The sequence below is a fragment of the Formica exsecta genome, unplaced genomic scaffold, assembly GCF_003651465.1.
Source record: "Formica exsecta isolate Colony F162 unplaced genomic scaffold, ASM365146v1 scaffold458, whole genome shotgun sequence".
NCBI lineage: Eukaryota > Metazoa > Arthropoda > Insecta > Hymenoptera > Formicidae > Formica > Formica exsecta.
The window spans coordinates 201,860-218,170 of NW_021851814.1; the positions used below are offsets into that span (position 1 = coordinate 201,860).

At 32.5% G+C, this 16,311-nt stretch overlaps 1 protein-coding gene across 1 annotated transcript; it reads right to left on the reverse strand.

Moving 5' to 3' along the window:
• Window positions 1-3,877: 3,877 nt before the first annotated feature.
• Window positions 3,878-7,552, reverse strand: LOC115240937 (SKI/DACH domain-containing protein 1). The gene has a single exon (XM_029816392.1). It carries the CDS (start codon window positions 7,375-7,377, stop codon window positions 6,760-6,762), a length of 618 nt encoding a protein of 205 aa, XP_029672252.1. The 5' UTR covers window positions 7,378-7,552; the 3' UTR covers window positions 3,878-6,759.
• Window positions 7,553-16,311: the final 8,759 nt, after the last annotated feature.

The window sequence follows — 16,311 nt, forward strand, 5'->3', positions numbered from 1 at the left end:
TATATATATATATATATAAAATAATTTGCTAAAAATTAGATTGCAAAATGGCTCACTATAGTCTGAAATGGCGAAAAATCGAGAAACTATTATACACGATTATTCTCCATTATAGAGAAAAAATGACTTGTCAAAAGTCTCAGGGTCTGAAAGAGTTTCGTTTATCACAAAATTTATTTGCGTATATATTTAAATATATGCTTCGTAAAAAATTCGTGACCGTTTGTCTTGTATATTATGCATGGAAAAATATTTTTTAAAAGATTTCTTTTATTTTTGATTTTATATAAAGAAATTGATATGTTTTTTATACAAAAGAATTACATAATAATTGACGAATGAAAGATAGCATAATAGAATGAATATTTTTATTAATACGTTTGCATCGAAATATAACCGATGATTTTCTTTTATACATATATACATTACAGATAAATTTTTTTCCTTTGCGTTCACTTTTAAAAGAAATGTAATAATAATGTATTACATAATTATTTTATATTGTCAATTATCAAACTTTAATGAATGAGTGTTGAATTATAGACAATGAAAGATCGAAAGCAATTATTTAAAGGAAGAAGAACATTTCTGAATTATTTTTTAATTAATTAATTTTTTATAACGAAATAAATAAACAACGAAATAAATAAATCTAAAATAGATGCGAGTAAAGTCCAATCAAATAGCCAGATTGTTATATGTAACTGATTTAAAAAAGAAATGCATGTCTCTTGAACTATATCATGTTTTAAAGATTTAGAGAGTGAATCTAATCTATTTAATTTTTAACCTTTTAATCGTGATGAAGATCAAAAATAGATCTCGAATTTGCTCGTGCTTTTAAAGGAGGTATAAACCTTTTTAAAGGGTAAGATGGCATGTCCTTTGACATTTTGTCAAAAACTTAACGTGTGACGGTCACGTACATTTCATACACTTTTCACGCACATACGCTCATTATTATGTATGTTCATGAATGCGTGCGATCTGATCCGGCAACATCCAAAATTTTTACCCGCATTCAGAATGCGACATGAGAAAGATGAGGAGAGGGGTGACTTTATGCATCTCCGAGGCGGATGCAGGAAAAATGGGGGAGAAAAGGGGGATGCGATAGGGTCGACCAGTGTCATAGGTCGACCCAATTGCAGGTCAAAGTTCCAGTTTCCTGCCGAGCGTGCGTGGAACGAGAGAGAACTGGTTCGTCACTATGACGACGTGACGTAACGATCGCGTCATCAACGGCATGAAACTGGGGGGTCGACGAACCCTCTGGTTCAGTCAGCGTTTCGTTCTGGCCAGCCGGCTAGACGCGACTGGCTGACTGGATACCTCTGACGGGGTGAATGAGGGGGACGATGTGGCGGATCCTCTCCTCTCCTCTCTTCCTCTCTCTCTCTCTCTCTCTCTCTCTCTCTCTCTTTCTCTCTCCATTGTACTCGATACGATCGATCTGAGCCCGGCGTCCTTGTCGTGACGTTGGCGAAACGTAATCATCGGTTCTAGCACAGCTGCAGTCTAAGCTTTGCTTGTAGCTTTTATTATATGCGGCCGGAATCTTAGGCTTATTTAACGTCAAATATCAGATAATTAATTATTAAAAATTGAACCAGAGATGTAGATATAAAACGCGATGATTTGTAGAATTTGCAGAGTAAATCTTTTTTGTACAAAAAGTCTTATATTTTCGGAAAATTTAAGCGATAATCTTTTTTATCTTTTTTAAAAAAGAAGAATAAATGGTAACAAAAAAAAAAAAAAAAAAAGAAAAGGAGGATCAGGCAATTGATAATTTTATCGCGTGAAATCACTAACGTTTACGTGTAAAAAAGAGAATTATAACAGTGATGAATCATCACTGATAATATCCGCGGAATGAAGAACGGCAGGTCGACGCTGGGATACCTGACGCACGTACGTACAAGGGACGAGATTCGGGATCGACCGCGATAAAGGGTCGAAGGCTACGGTATTATGCCCCTGATCGAGTTCGTTCCGCGGCGGAATTGCCGTGACGACCGGAACTGGGACGCGTTGTCAGTGGCCTTCTCAATGACGTGAATGACGTCACTACGCCAATGGGAAACTGGGCCAAAGACATAGCGTAGGGGAAAGAGGAAGCGAAGGATCGGACAATCCGACGTGGAGTCCGCGTCGGAAGCTGCATCTATTTCGAGGAAACCGTGCGCGTTTCATGTGATCGATGTACCTTCTAGTTAAAAGAAGCGATTCTAGTATCCTGCGTGGAGGACTAATAGAATACTTGATTATCCTTTTTCTTCCGAAGATAGCAATAGAGGATTTTTGAAAACTTTGATGAGGTATTAAAATTCAAACCGTGAAATACTTTGAGATATTATAATTCAGGTAGATTAATTATCATTATCAAAGTAAGAGTGAAAATTTGATCATTTTATGTTTCCACTCGTAATATAATAATAATGTTAGAGATTTCGAGTTTGACGATGGTAATATTTGATAACGATAACACGATCTCGTTTTATTGAATCCATCTGTAATCGCCCTAATACGACAGAGAAAGAGATAAAAGAAGCTTATTATTGTCTTAAAATAAAATTCATTTCAAGATGGACAAAGAAATTTTTTGACATTGACATTACAAGATATCAACGGTGAAAGTTGTACGCATAAAAAGGATGATAAAATAAAATTAAATACACGACAAATTAATATTTTAATTAATTTCGATTGACTTGGAATAAATGGAATCGGAAGAATTTTAATTAATCTGGAAAAAAGTTACTTATCTTTACAAAAAATACATGTGAGAGTTATTTTTAAATAAGAAAGAAAGACAGACAATGGCAGAGAATGAATGAGGGAAATAGATGCGAGTTAGCGGGGGAATCATTGAATGAATGGATATTTCATGGCACTGGACCGTACCGATTTGCCTTGTCGAAGACTCGTGAATGGGGCTACCGCGCACATCTGACGTCACACAGAGGTGCAAACCCCTGTAACTAGGTCAGTCCTTAGTTCTGTCATGACCATGGATAAAAAAACATAACTGACATGTATCTGCGCTCTCTCTCTCTCTCTCTCTCTCTCATTTCTCTCTTCTTACAACAAATAGTATTTCTCATTGGATATTGTGCGCTGCAACCCTCAGAATTCTGACAAGCGCGTTTACGTTGATTATTGCTGACGCACGTAACATATATATCCTTCGGAAAAGACAACCTTCTATTGAAAATATGAATGAAAGATAGCGAAATAGTTCTAATTTAGCAATGCTCTTATATGAAATAATACTCGCGTTTTAATATTTTCCTAGAGCCTATGAAATTTTTTATAGAAGCGTTTCCTGTCATAAAAGAATTATATATGTATATATAATGGTGTAAAAATTGTAAGATTGAGTATTATATCATTCTTCAAAAATGAAAAGTTTTTATTTAATTTAATAATTTTAATTGTGTGTATTATTTCTACTATTTCCAACCCTAATTTTGATGATATTTAGCATTTCGACTTTCTAACATGACAATGATTATTTTTAATGAATATTGTCTTTGTTATGATGGTAAATTAAAGAATGAAATTTTTCAGTAGTATTTAGAAAGTCTATTCACATCCATGTAAATATAATACCAGCGTATAAATATTATAAGATTTTTTTTCAATAATAAAAAAGTATATGTATAAAGCAAAATGTGTGTGAAACATATTTAAAAAATTTAACTCGTGATTTTTAAAAGCTACTTTGAGAAAAAAGAATTGTTTCACGAGCAGAGATAATATCAAGGTGAATATAAATATATTACAAACATCCTTGAACTTCAAAATATTAAAAATTCTTATTCACGCATCCTTAATTATTTAGTCGCGACTCGATGGAGGAAAAAAAGGACGATTTTAGAATGAAAAACGTTTATTTGAATCGTGAATTATGTCGATATAGACAAAACGATATACAAAACATTCAGTCCTGAGTATAATTGATCTTTACTCTATCTTTTTGTTAGCGACACTCTCGTACGGCGATCATTCTACACGATTGCATACATCGTTCTTACACATATTTGATATTTGTAACGACGATCCGACCGTGGCGGATATGGTTTTATCTTTTTTGACTCTCTCGCATATATATATATTCGCCAATTGATAACATTTAATCGTATAATCACGTAGTGGGAAGTATCTACAAGGCACTAGAAATGAATCTCACAGACAAATGGGAATTTTCACGGATTTTTTCCAACTCCGTCGTATTCTCTCTGTCTCTCTCTTTCTCTCTTCTCGCAAATGACGAATTTTTGTGAATGGTATTTTTCAATTCATTTTTTTTCTTTTTTTTTTTGATGTTGTTCTAAGTTCCCTTTTTTTTTAAATTAATCAGTATCCGCCGGTCGTGGAAGATGTTCTCGACGCACATTCGTACGTTCCCTCTTCCGTAAACAGCAATAATTACACGTAGAACGCGGTTACATCAGCCAATTAGTTAGATTAACCCTTGACCGTATTTACGTAACATTATCACGGAAAAGAATAATTGTGATTGGTATCAACGAGGCATATTATGTCTTCGATTTATACATATTTTTGACAAATTTAAAAGGAGATAATCCCAAATTATTTTTAACTAGATTAAATTCAAATTCGAAAAATAATCTGCGCGTGTGTGTAAATAATAAATTCTATATGAATTTATTAATTTTTTTCTTTTTAAATATATTTGACAATATTTCGGATTCTCAAAGATCTGAGTAAACAGATCTAACAAGTAATCGAAGCCAACTTTCTGTGCTCGTTAATATCTTTAAAAGTTATGCATGTTTTTGGTAAACAACGAGTCAATGATTATATGTTTTGCCTACGATTTTCCATGCAGGGAACAGTGAGAGATTCGTCGATCTTAATTTTTACACGATATATGAATGCACAATATTCTCTACATACATAATAATGATACTCGTTCTTTAATACTGTACCATGCATAGTCGGGGTGGGTCGACAAAAACGTTTTGAAAACGAGATATTTTTATGGCGCAAGAGTTGTTTTCTTTATATGAGACGAGATTCGCGTAGTTATTGTATGAGATGCTAAGGGCAGTTTTCTTATTTTTGGTCTGAAATAATGTTTTGAGACACCAATCTCAATTTATGAAGTATTTAATTACTCAATACTTTTGCTATCAATTAGGTATTTTATTTTAAGTGGAATTTTATGTGTTATTAGTAAAAAATGTAATATGGAACAAATTATTTTTAGACCAACAAAAAGAAATCTATTTTAGAAATTCATTAAGAGGAATCTATTCTTAAAACATTCATGCACGAATTATATATTTATTCTAAATTTCTTTGATATCAGAGAGATTTATTTATGATCTATACGCGTCTATGTAATTGACTTCTATTTCGCGACTAATCGCATCTCTTGGTGCCGATAAAAATAGTAACGTGTCATCACGTGTCGATGGATAAAGGAAACGGATAGTACAAATCGAGGAGTAATCATCTCGAGCTTCGGATGTACATGTAGCTCTCTCGTCGCAACATTTAATTAAAGCCTTAGAGACCCGTTAGAATGCACCTGAGAGTCGTATCTTGTCGCGTATCAAATAATTGAACATCTTTTTGCGATATTTTTCTTAGTAATATTATCATTATTATTATTATTATTATTATTAAATTGTAACTTCTCACATTTTTCGTCATCCGTCTCAAAGCAATTTCCGAGTAAACTATTGAAAGTTGCAATAAAGATAAATAGCAGATTAGTGAAGTCCTACATCGTTTTGCTGATAAATGACGGATTAGTATATATTATTAAATCTATCAGTCTGCATGTTCGTACGTTAAATATTCTCCATACTCTCAATCAGAGAACATTAATCCGAGAAAGGTATCATTAGGTAAAATGTTACTGTAATTATATGTGTGCATATACGTGAGATAATGAAAAGTATCTTGGCATTAAACATCCTACGACATTTGATACAGCAAAGATTTTGATAAAAAGATGTTGCAAAGTATTAAAAAGTTTCGCGCAAATGATTCTCAATACATGGAGAGATTTCTATCGTTTTTTTCTGTGATCCTTCAATTCCGAATTAACAATTTGGACGACAATAAACAGAACTAGATGTTTATATAATCTCCTTTATATGTGTAATTATTTCGTGATTCGATAATAACTTTACGCTCTTCGTATCGAGGATCATTTGCGTTTAATGTACGATCGTTATATTATATGCATATTTATTTAATTCAATTATCCCGTCCCTCGAATTTGACGTGCTTTTTTTTTTCGCTCCTTTCTCATCTTCTATCTCGACGAAACCGACCGATCCGAGCGAGTCGGCATTACGCTTGAGTTATACTACTCGAGAATAAAAGCATCAGATTGGAGGGATTGTCCCGCGCAAATCCTTGATCGCTTAAATTGAATAATGAATTAGAGAAGGGACGTGAAATTTCACGAGGAGTCCGGCAAGTCCGCGGTTATCCCGCGCGTTGTGTACGAAAATTCGTAAAAATTGTCGGCGAGAAGTACACAACGAAGAGATATGTCATCGCAAATAACGACAATCGAAACATGACAATCGATCGCGCATATTATCCTTAACATATTATCCCTCCCTCCCTTCCTCTCCCTCGACCCCTCTCCTTCCTGCCTCTTCCCCTGGCAAAGTGTCTTGGTCCTGCGGTGCAATATCTTTCCTAATCCGCCTCGATCTATCGATAAAGCTCGATCAGATCCTGGCAGGAGCGAGTCTTTATCGTCTGTCATTGAGGACCCGAATTTCGGGGGACCCTCTGGGTAGGCAGACCAGACAGTCCGCGGACGTACATGTAGGGTACCGGACTTCGCAGGATTTTCTTGGGGCTCTTCTTGGCGTGCTTCTTCTCCTTGTTATTCTCCCATTTGGACGAGGTGAACTTGAGACTTTGAAACGCCCGGCGCAGAGTTTCCGTGGTGAAAGGCCTCTTGAGAGAATCGCTGTCGCTGCTGCTGTGAGCGTCCGAGGGGCTGGACGAGTAGGACGAGGGTGAAACACCGCCGCGGGATAGACTCTTGACGTCCTCTGGGCTCAAACTGCGTTTCGACGATCTCTGCAAGCTGCTACCGAACCGATCCTGGGATCGCGTCGATCGTTCCCGCAGTCGTTCCAAGTAGAAGTGCGTCCTCGGAGATCGGCTGGACCTGCACAGACGTTTGCCGCTTCCGCTGCTGCTGCCGCCGCTGCTGCAGCCGCTGTCGGTGCTGCACTCGTCGTCGCCGATCTCGCCCGCGGGCGTTCTACCTCGATGATGGTGGTGATGATAATGATGCCGATGATGATGCTGCGATCGACGATCGCTTAGATCGGTCAGTTGCGTAGAGTCCTCCATGTCGCTGGACATTTGTCCCGTCACTTAAAATCACACGCGGAAGCGTGTGAGATTTCGCGCAATCCGAAAGAATAAATCGGATTGCAGGTATCGCGTATATTATCGCGTGGATCCTCCAATCCACAGTCGTGATTTTGCACACGGAGAAACACTTGTTACGCGTGACAAGCTTCCGAAAACTTCACTCCAACTTGATCGCTGTATTTATCTTTCGTATTTGTTCGATCGTTCGCTCGATCGCTCTGGATCCCTTCTTTCTCGGTAAGACAATGCTCACTTTGAAATTGCGAGATCAAACTGAATCCGACACATCCTATGCGCGGTCTTTTATACCGTCGCAGGTGAACGCGGGAACGTGCGCATGCCCCGGCATGCACGTGAGAGTGCGTGTGACGCTGAGGATGCTGAGAGAGTATCGGAAACGGGGGTTGCAACTGCACCGCAGCAATCGAGACAGGATGCTCCGCCACCACGAGACTTCGATTCAAAGAATTCAATAATACTAGAAAGATATAGTAACGATCAACGTGACCCGTATAATTCTGTTAGATATCCATTCTTGCACGATGACAATTAAATTTATATAATGTAATTGAAAGATAAAACTATGTATTCTTAGTGAGTTTACTTGAAATATATATGACAATATTTTAAAAATCCTTTTAATTCTTTTAAAAATTTATAATATGTAAAGTGTCTATTAATAAATTAATTTAAAAAATTCTCATACATGTTTCAAGAAAACCATTAATTTTGAGATAAAATATACAGTGTTATTTCTAATTATTATATTGTTTAGATTGAATTGTCATTATAAAAGATCGGATTATCTGAGATTATATGATGGGAGTCATATTTATCGCTACTGTTATCTTTCTACTTTCCAGTAATAATGTAATATGTCTAATCTATATATATATGTGTGTGTAGAATTTATAAAAAAATTATATATGTATGTATATAATATTACATTTATTATTTATTAAATGAATAAATTTTTCCGTTTGCGAGTTTGATGAATCGTCGATGAGTTCAGTCTTTTAATGGTATTATCTATCACTCGTTATAATTACACCGCGTATGATCGCGCAGTTTTTGATATTTTATCTCCCAAGATTCCAATTATATGTCGAATTATAAATCGATACATGACGATCAGATAACGACCCATAACCGATATCCAGAAATATGATTTTAATTTGATACTCTTGGGATGCTGTTTCTTTCTTCCCTCCCTGTCTCTCTCTCTCTCTCTCTTTCCGTTCATGGTATAGATTTTGGAAAGTAGTTATGCCACGGTCATTGAACTTACCCTACCGATCGATGTCAAAGGGTGGATGTACCTGCGAGAGACCGTACTTTAGAGAATCAATACGTGCAGTGCCAATTATTAAGCAGCCAAAAGCATTTGCATCGTCAGAATCAAAAGATATCGCCGGGAGATATTGGTCCTGACTAATTATGCGTTATTCTGATTCGCATTCGCAATTTATGATTACGATGATCATAGTTTTCAATTCTCGTAATAGATGACCGTTTGATAAAAAATTCATAGATAATTTAACGTTTTTTTTTTTTCTCAAATATCTAAAAATAATTTTTCTATTACATCCATTAATCTTTCGAATATGTTAGTTAAAGTTTCTCTCAACATTGTCAATTAACTACTATATACGAAAGTAACAATAAGATATCTATAAAATATTCCGCATACATATAGATTAATTAATTATGTGTAGAAATAAATGTGTCACGAATTAAATTTTATGTTTTATGACGTGTAAAAATTGCGATTCTCCCAAGAATGATTTTACGTTTTTATCTTCTTGATGCGCGCGCTGAAGCTTTTTGATCGCGATGTGGCGAATTGCACATGCATGTAATTAGCCGAGAGTTTCGATCTAAATCCAACCTATTTGTGCCATCGAGATTTCTATAATTACACGTGCTGGAATCGGGACAAACGGACGATTTTATAATCTAGATGATGACGTCTCTACAGTAGGAAGATAACCGCAGGGTACAATAATAGTCGATGATATTGATGAGCTCGATATCTAATCAGAATCAGCTGATATTATGACACGTTGAATTAATTTAATTCACATGAAACTTGCAGGGAGTATACATATATATATGTATGTGTGTAACAATGAGAAAACCGATAATTTTTTTTCACTATTGCCATTGCATTTGCGCGGAATTAATAACGCGTTAAAGAATGCCCGTCTATTGTTGTCATTACCATATCAACTTTGTTAATTATACAATATTATAATACTTAGATAAAATATAGTTATAGGCGCTCAGATACTTGCAATTAATTAAAAATTATTCCGCTTATCGGAAAATAAATACTCCTCTCTCATTTAATTTAAATTTATATAAAAAGTACACTTTTGTAAAAAAAACTTTTTTGCTTTTTAATATGACGAAAATCACTTAAAATTGCAGTCATCAATCTTAGAATAATATAGACAGTGGCAAGGGGAAGTTGAGATTAGCGGTAAGGGGGTAGTACAGACACTTCGATCCATTCAATTTGATACTCGGTATAATTCGGCTCATAGCTATTTGTTTTTCCATATATGAAGATGCATGTCATAATTTGACAGTTACACGCACATATTGCGAAAGACAAATAGCTGTGAGCCGAATAATAGCGAGTCAAAATCAAATGGGCCGACATACCCGTAGAGTCCCTCTTTTCCCCTAATATCAGTCCATGTCCTTTTGTTTATATATTTTTTTTGTTGATGATGCAACATTTAATTAAATTAAAATATTAAGAGAAATATTTCAAAAAATGTCTCAAGGACAGATGTGAAATTTATTTTGAAAATCTAAGAAGACTGATCATTATCAAGTTACGTGATCTTTGAAGGGTGTAATCTATAGAGCACGTGAACGCAACGTGATCTTCAATTTATAGATTTTAATTCTTCTTACGCTTTTATTCTTCCGATAAAGCTCGCTCATGCAAATTGCGAAAGCATTATTCATCACGTACCGCGTTATAAAATCACAGGAAGAGAAGTGTTTAATGTGTATAAAATAGAAAAAAAAATTAATTATGGATATATATTGTTATAAGTATCCAGATAAAATTGTTCCTAATTCTATATTCACAAGTTCTATTTCAAAATTTAGTTTGAATTATCTCTAATGGAATAAGACAATAATTTGATGATTAAAAATTTGTAGGATAAATTAATGAGATCATTAAGAGAGCTTTTTTTGCGACCACACATTACGTTTTGATCTCACTACATTTTTATCTGTTTGGGCAAAGCCGATGACGCACCATTTAATTTGATATCGAGGTTAATAGAATTAAATCTGTTTTCTAGTTTTTATTGTTTAGAAAATTTTATTCATAGATATTCTCAGAAGTATTCTATATTGTGAATAAAATGATGTCGCTCTTTCTTTCAAACATTATGTTTCAAAATCATCAAAATCAAATTACATCTAAATTAAAATGTCATTTAATGTCATCTTGCTAATTGGGGTCTTTCTTTATGCGTTTGTTAAAATGCAAATGTAACTTCCGGTGCGCTATTTACAGAGTTTAGCACGCAGTATTAATTTTTATACCTTGGATTTCTTCAGTTAAATCATTAATTATAAATAATAATTATAACATTATAAAATTTATACGCGTGTCCCTTGCGTTATAAATTGTTTATAGCTAATATATCTTTTTTAAACTTTATTTTCTGCAAAAATGTTGCTTTATCCTTTCCGTAATTCTATGTAAAATCAAAAAATCTTATCTGTGAGTTTCTTTCACTTATATTTATATTTTTATCTCTCTTTAGAATCCCATTTTTTTCTCAAAGTCGCAAGTATGACATGTTCTCACTGTAAAGTTAATTAATCAATCCGTTAAGAAGATTTTTTCGCGATGAGATGATGGTATCGAGAGATACCTATTTCGCATTGTTTTTTTTTTAATCGCGCGAAATAGGACGTGAGCGTAGGACCAGGATGGTATGACCGGATAATTGACATAATCGGATTGTGTATATACTCATCTCGCTCTGTATCAAAGACTAGTATTACCATCGACGGTTTGCATAACTGCACGAAGATTAGAACGACAAGAAATTAAGCCGGTCATGCAATACGGTAGAACAGTGCCTACGCGAATGCGTCCAAATAAACGAATGGCTTATACAAAGCTTAAATGTCATTTTCTTAAACCGTTACATTAAAAAAGTACTTTTATAATTTGATAATTGTTTAAAAGTTTTAACAGAAATAGATAAATATTAAATATTTGATTTAGATTATATCAATAAGAAGTGTTAAGGTGAATTAGGTAAAATCAGAGACTTTTTTCGTTAACCTCTCGATACATCCATACTTTACGTATCATATAAAATTTCGCATCTTTATTATTTATCATTGACTTTTATTGCTCTCGTGTGCGCGTATAATATAATAATATAATTTAATCTGCACGAAATAATGTTATTTTTTAAATTATCAAAAATAAAAACTTCTAAAAATATTTTAATCCCAAAAAGTTGTACAAATATGTCCTACAAAAATAATGATATGAAAAAAATTGTGCCAACTGAAAATAAAAAAATTATACAAATATTTTAACCGAAAACAATTGTACAAAATAGCTGTTTAAATTTCTTACAAAAATAATGATATTAAGAAGTTGCGCTAAGTAAATAAAAATTTATGCTATATATAATTTATGATCTTTACAACGCGCTTTGATATACACATCATCGACGACACTCCGAAAAATATAATTTGCAAATTATTACACGTATATGTATAAAATACTTTCACTCACAATATAATGTGTGGATGAATTGGGATAATAATCCAAATTTGCCTTTGCAACTGTTACGACGCAACAGATCGACGCGTAACATGATATAAATATCGATTTAATCCGCAATTCTTCTAATTCGAGAGCTTAGGAATAGCAGTTACGTGAAATAACATGTGACAGGTGTTTATATACCGGGAATTATATTCTGAGCATTGTTTGCATAATTACATACGTAATATGTGTTGGATTAATTTAAATAATAATATACACACATATAATAACATAATCTAAATATAACAGAATGGATACATTTATGCACTCATAATTATAAAAATGATGCGCAAAGTCATGGATTGTTTTCTGTAATAATTTTCGTGACTTTATACGTTATTAAAGGATAGTATTCTCTTTTACTTTCTTATAGAAATGTGTTTAAGATATCTTCTTACTATTACATAATAATGCTTTTTCTAATGGCCAAATTTTATGATTACATGAAATGAGGAATATAATTAATCGAAATTTTCCACATTTTTGTAACTTATACAGAACATGTGTAATCGTATTCTTTGCAAAATTTGTCTATTTGCAGATGCATCTCCGCCGATAGATTATTTCGATCATTAAATATCATCTCTGTACAATTATCATTTGCAATAATGAAGTGAGGCTTTGTCGTTAATTGGATATTCGGATTGTCGCTTTATCATAAAACCCAATTATTAAAACACTTACGTAACGGCTCAGTTTCCTTTCGTATTATATATTTGCTTTAGTCTTGTTATACAATATATCAATATTATATAAAATGAAAAAATTTCCAAGAACTAGATTTGTCATAAATTAACGTCTCTTTTCGCATATTCAAGATATCAGCCAGAATGCACGTGAGAGAAATAAGTTTGAATAAAATAAATAATTCATAATTTATTTAAAATTATTCCATTTTATATATTTTATATATTTAAATTAAGACTTTATAAAAAGAGAAAATTTTATAAAAAACGAGTTTTCCTTTTTTTTTTTGCTTTGGAGAAAATTTTATAAAAAACGAATTTTCCTTTTTTTTTTTTTTTTTGGTTTCTCTATGTCTATCTCTCTCTTAAAGTTTAAGAATGCTTTAATTTTACAAAGAGCTAGATAATTACGGTATCCCTCTTAGTCTGACTCTTCCCCTTCGACCTGTCCGGCATGAGTGACCCTACCGGTAACTATTAGCGTTTTCGAATGAAGCAAGTTTTGATCGCTTTAAGATCGATTAAACCCAATTTACCATGAATATATGTTTGACCAAAAAAAAGATTTTGAGAGAACCTGATTAATATAAATAATTAAGTACATTCCCCGTTTTTAACGCTCTTTTGTCTTTAAAGTACAAGATTCTTTACCCTGATTATTCAATCAAACGATTACTCAAAATATTCCATTAATTAATCTATATAATAATTTAAATACCCTTAATAACCTAAGACGAAGTATATGACGTCATTAATTGGTCTCAGAACAATCAAACTTGCTTCACTCGAAAACACTATACGTTACCGCCGGCATAGCTCTCAGGTTCATTAGAGTACTCAAACCTCCTCACCCGGCAAATGCCTTCGTTAAGGTGACGATTAAATCACAAAATAAACCGCGATTTAAAATTTGCGAAAAAAATGTGACGAATAAATAAATCGACGATAGTCATAATATTCGCGATTTCAAAATACATGCAATCGAAGAAACAATATAATTACTACATTTAAACAAAAATGTTTCGACATTTGAAGAGCTTTTTATAATCGCGTCTGTAATATAGAACATTTGTATACAATTCGAATATAAAATCTAATGCCCGATTTATTTTTAAATGCGTGATTTTATTAAATTAAATTAAATTAAATTTCGCGATTGAAAATAAGATATGTATACCGTTTCACGGAAGATTGACTAAACAGAATAAAACCATATAAAATACCGTTATAAAAAAAAACTACGCGTTATCGCCGCGTTCAATGGAGGATAACTGGCCAACAATTTGACCAGATCAAGGTCCCTCCGCCAGATAACACGCCGGTTAATATCCGACAAAGACAAGAACAATCCTAAAAGTGGAGAACGATCAACTTCTTGCTTCTACATCGGATCCCGCAAGATCAATCCGCAAAGAAAAGTTAAGTAATCCGTTGAATATCAAGGGCCTCGCATGAGATTAAAAGTCGCGCGAGAAAATGTGTTCTTCCATTATTAAGAAATACATTTCTTTATTGAAAAATAAATGGATATAGCAATTTTTATGGAAATGTGGTTACAAACGACTATATTTGTGGATAATGAAATACATGCACCTTTATCGTAGCTTGTATTAAATGTGCGAATACAAATAATTCTTGGGTACCAAGTGTTCGAGACGAATCGAATCCAATAACAGCAAAATTAAAAAAATTTAATTTGAATATTTTGCAAATATACATATAAAATAAATCAAAATAATATGAAGCATAATTAATTCTAAGTTATAATTAATCTTTTTTGTAGCATTTAAATAGATTAATTTGTCGATATTTCACTGATATCGGGGTACCCATTCGATTTGTCTCGAAGTTTTAAAGTATATGCACATTTTACATTATATTCATACATAATATTTGTAACGTAATATTAAAAAAAAAGGAAAAATTTTATGAAATAGTATGTTAAATTGCGCATGTATTTTATTATATATATAATGGTATATCTAAAAACTATCCAAGATATGCACCTAGAATGGCGGGATGTCCAATACCTGCAAATGATTTCTTAAAATGTAGATAATTTGATACTGGCAGCATTTACATCCAAAAGTTCAATATTATATAAATTGACATACCAATATAATACATGTACAAATATATGTACAAGTTTTAATCTCTAATAAAATAAAATGTGCTATATATTTATTAAATTTTGTTACATAACAAAAAAGAATGTTAGTTTTATTTACATAATAAATATAAATGCAATTTTTAATTTATTAAAAAAAGATATATGTGTATATATTTTTAAAATTTGTTATAATTAATTTCAATTTTTCTACAGTTTAATTTTTAGTTTAAATTGTAGAAAAATTAATAATTTTTAATTTTAATTTTTTAATTTTATTTGGTTCTAACAGTCCTAACCCCTACTTTGCTGGCTAAGCCAGCGGGAATTCGTGATTATCCAAATTTGGGGGAGAAATTTGTCCTAACCGCGTGCCCTACTCGCGTGTCCTATTCGCGTGCCCTACTCGCGTATCCTATTCGCGCGTCCTACTCGCGTGCCCTACTCGCGTGCCCTAATAGAATGCACCGTATATTGCTTCCGTTGGGCCAGTTGAACCTACCTTTTGTTGATCCTGGCCATATTCATTCTGGCTACATCTTGCCAGAGATACAACTTCGATCTCTATCAGAGGGTAATAAAAGAGGAAAATTCCTTCCGTTGCCGGCTAATTATTATCACCGGTGCATGAGCGTAATTTTACGCTTTTTTATGGTCGTGAAACATTACGACCGTTTTTCATGCATTGTTTTAATATAACTTTACTTTAATTAATATAATGCCAAATTACCAAATTATATTAATTGATTGAATTCTTATAATAATATCAAAATTAATTGATTGAATTCTTATAATAATATCAAAATTAATTGATTGAATTCTTATAATAATATCAAAATTAATTGATTGAATTCTTATAATAATATCAAAATTAATTGATTGAATTCTTATAATAATATCAAAATTAATTGATTGAATTCTTATAATAATATCAAAATTAATTGATTGAATTCTTATAATAATATCAAAATTAATTGATTGAATTCTTATAATAATATCAAAATTAATTGATTGAATTCTTATAATAATATCAAAATTAATTGATTGAATTCTTATAATAATATCAAAATTAATTGATTGAATTCTTATAATAATATCAAAATTAATTGATTGAATTCTTATAATAATATCAAAATTAATTGATTGAATTCTTATAATAATATCAAAATTAATTGATTGAATTCTTATAATAATATCAAAATTAATTGATTGAATTCTTATAATAATATCAAAATTAATTGATTGAATTCTTATAATAATATCAAAATTAATTGATTGAATTCTTATATAATAATATATAATTT

What these genes read in the sequence shown, in the direction of transcription:
- LOC115240937 (XM_029816392.1), bottom strand. Translation starts at nt 7,377, where the DNA reads ATGTCCAGCGACATGGAGGACTCTACGCAACTGACCGATCTAAGCGAT.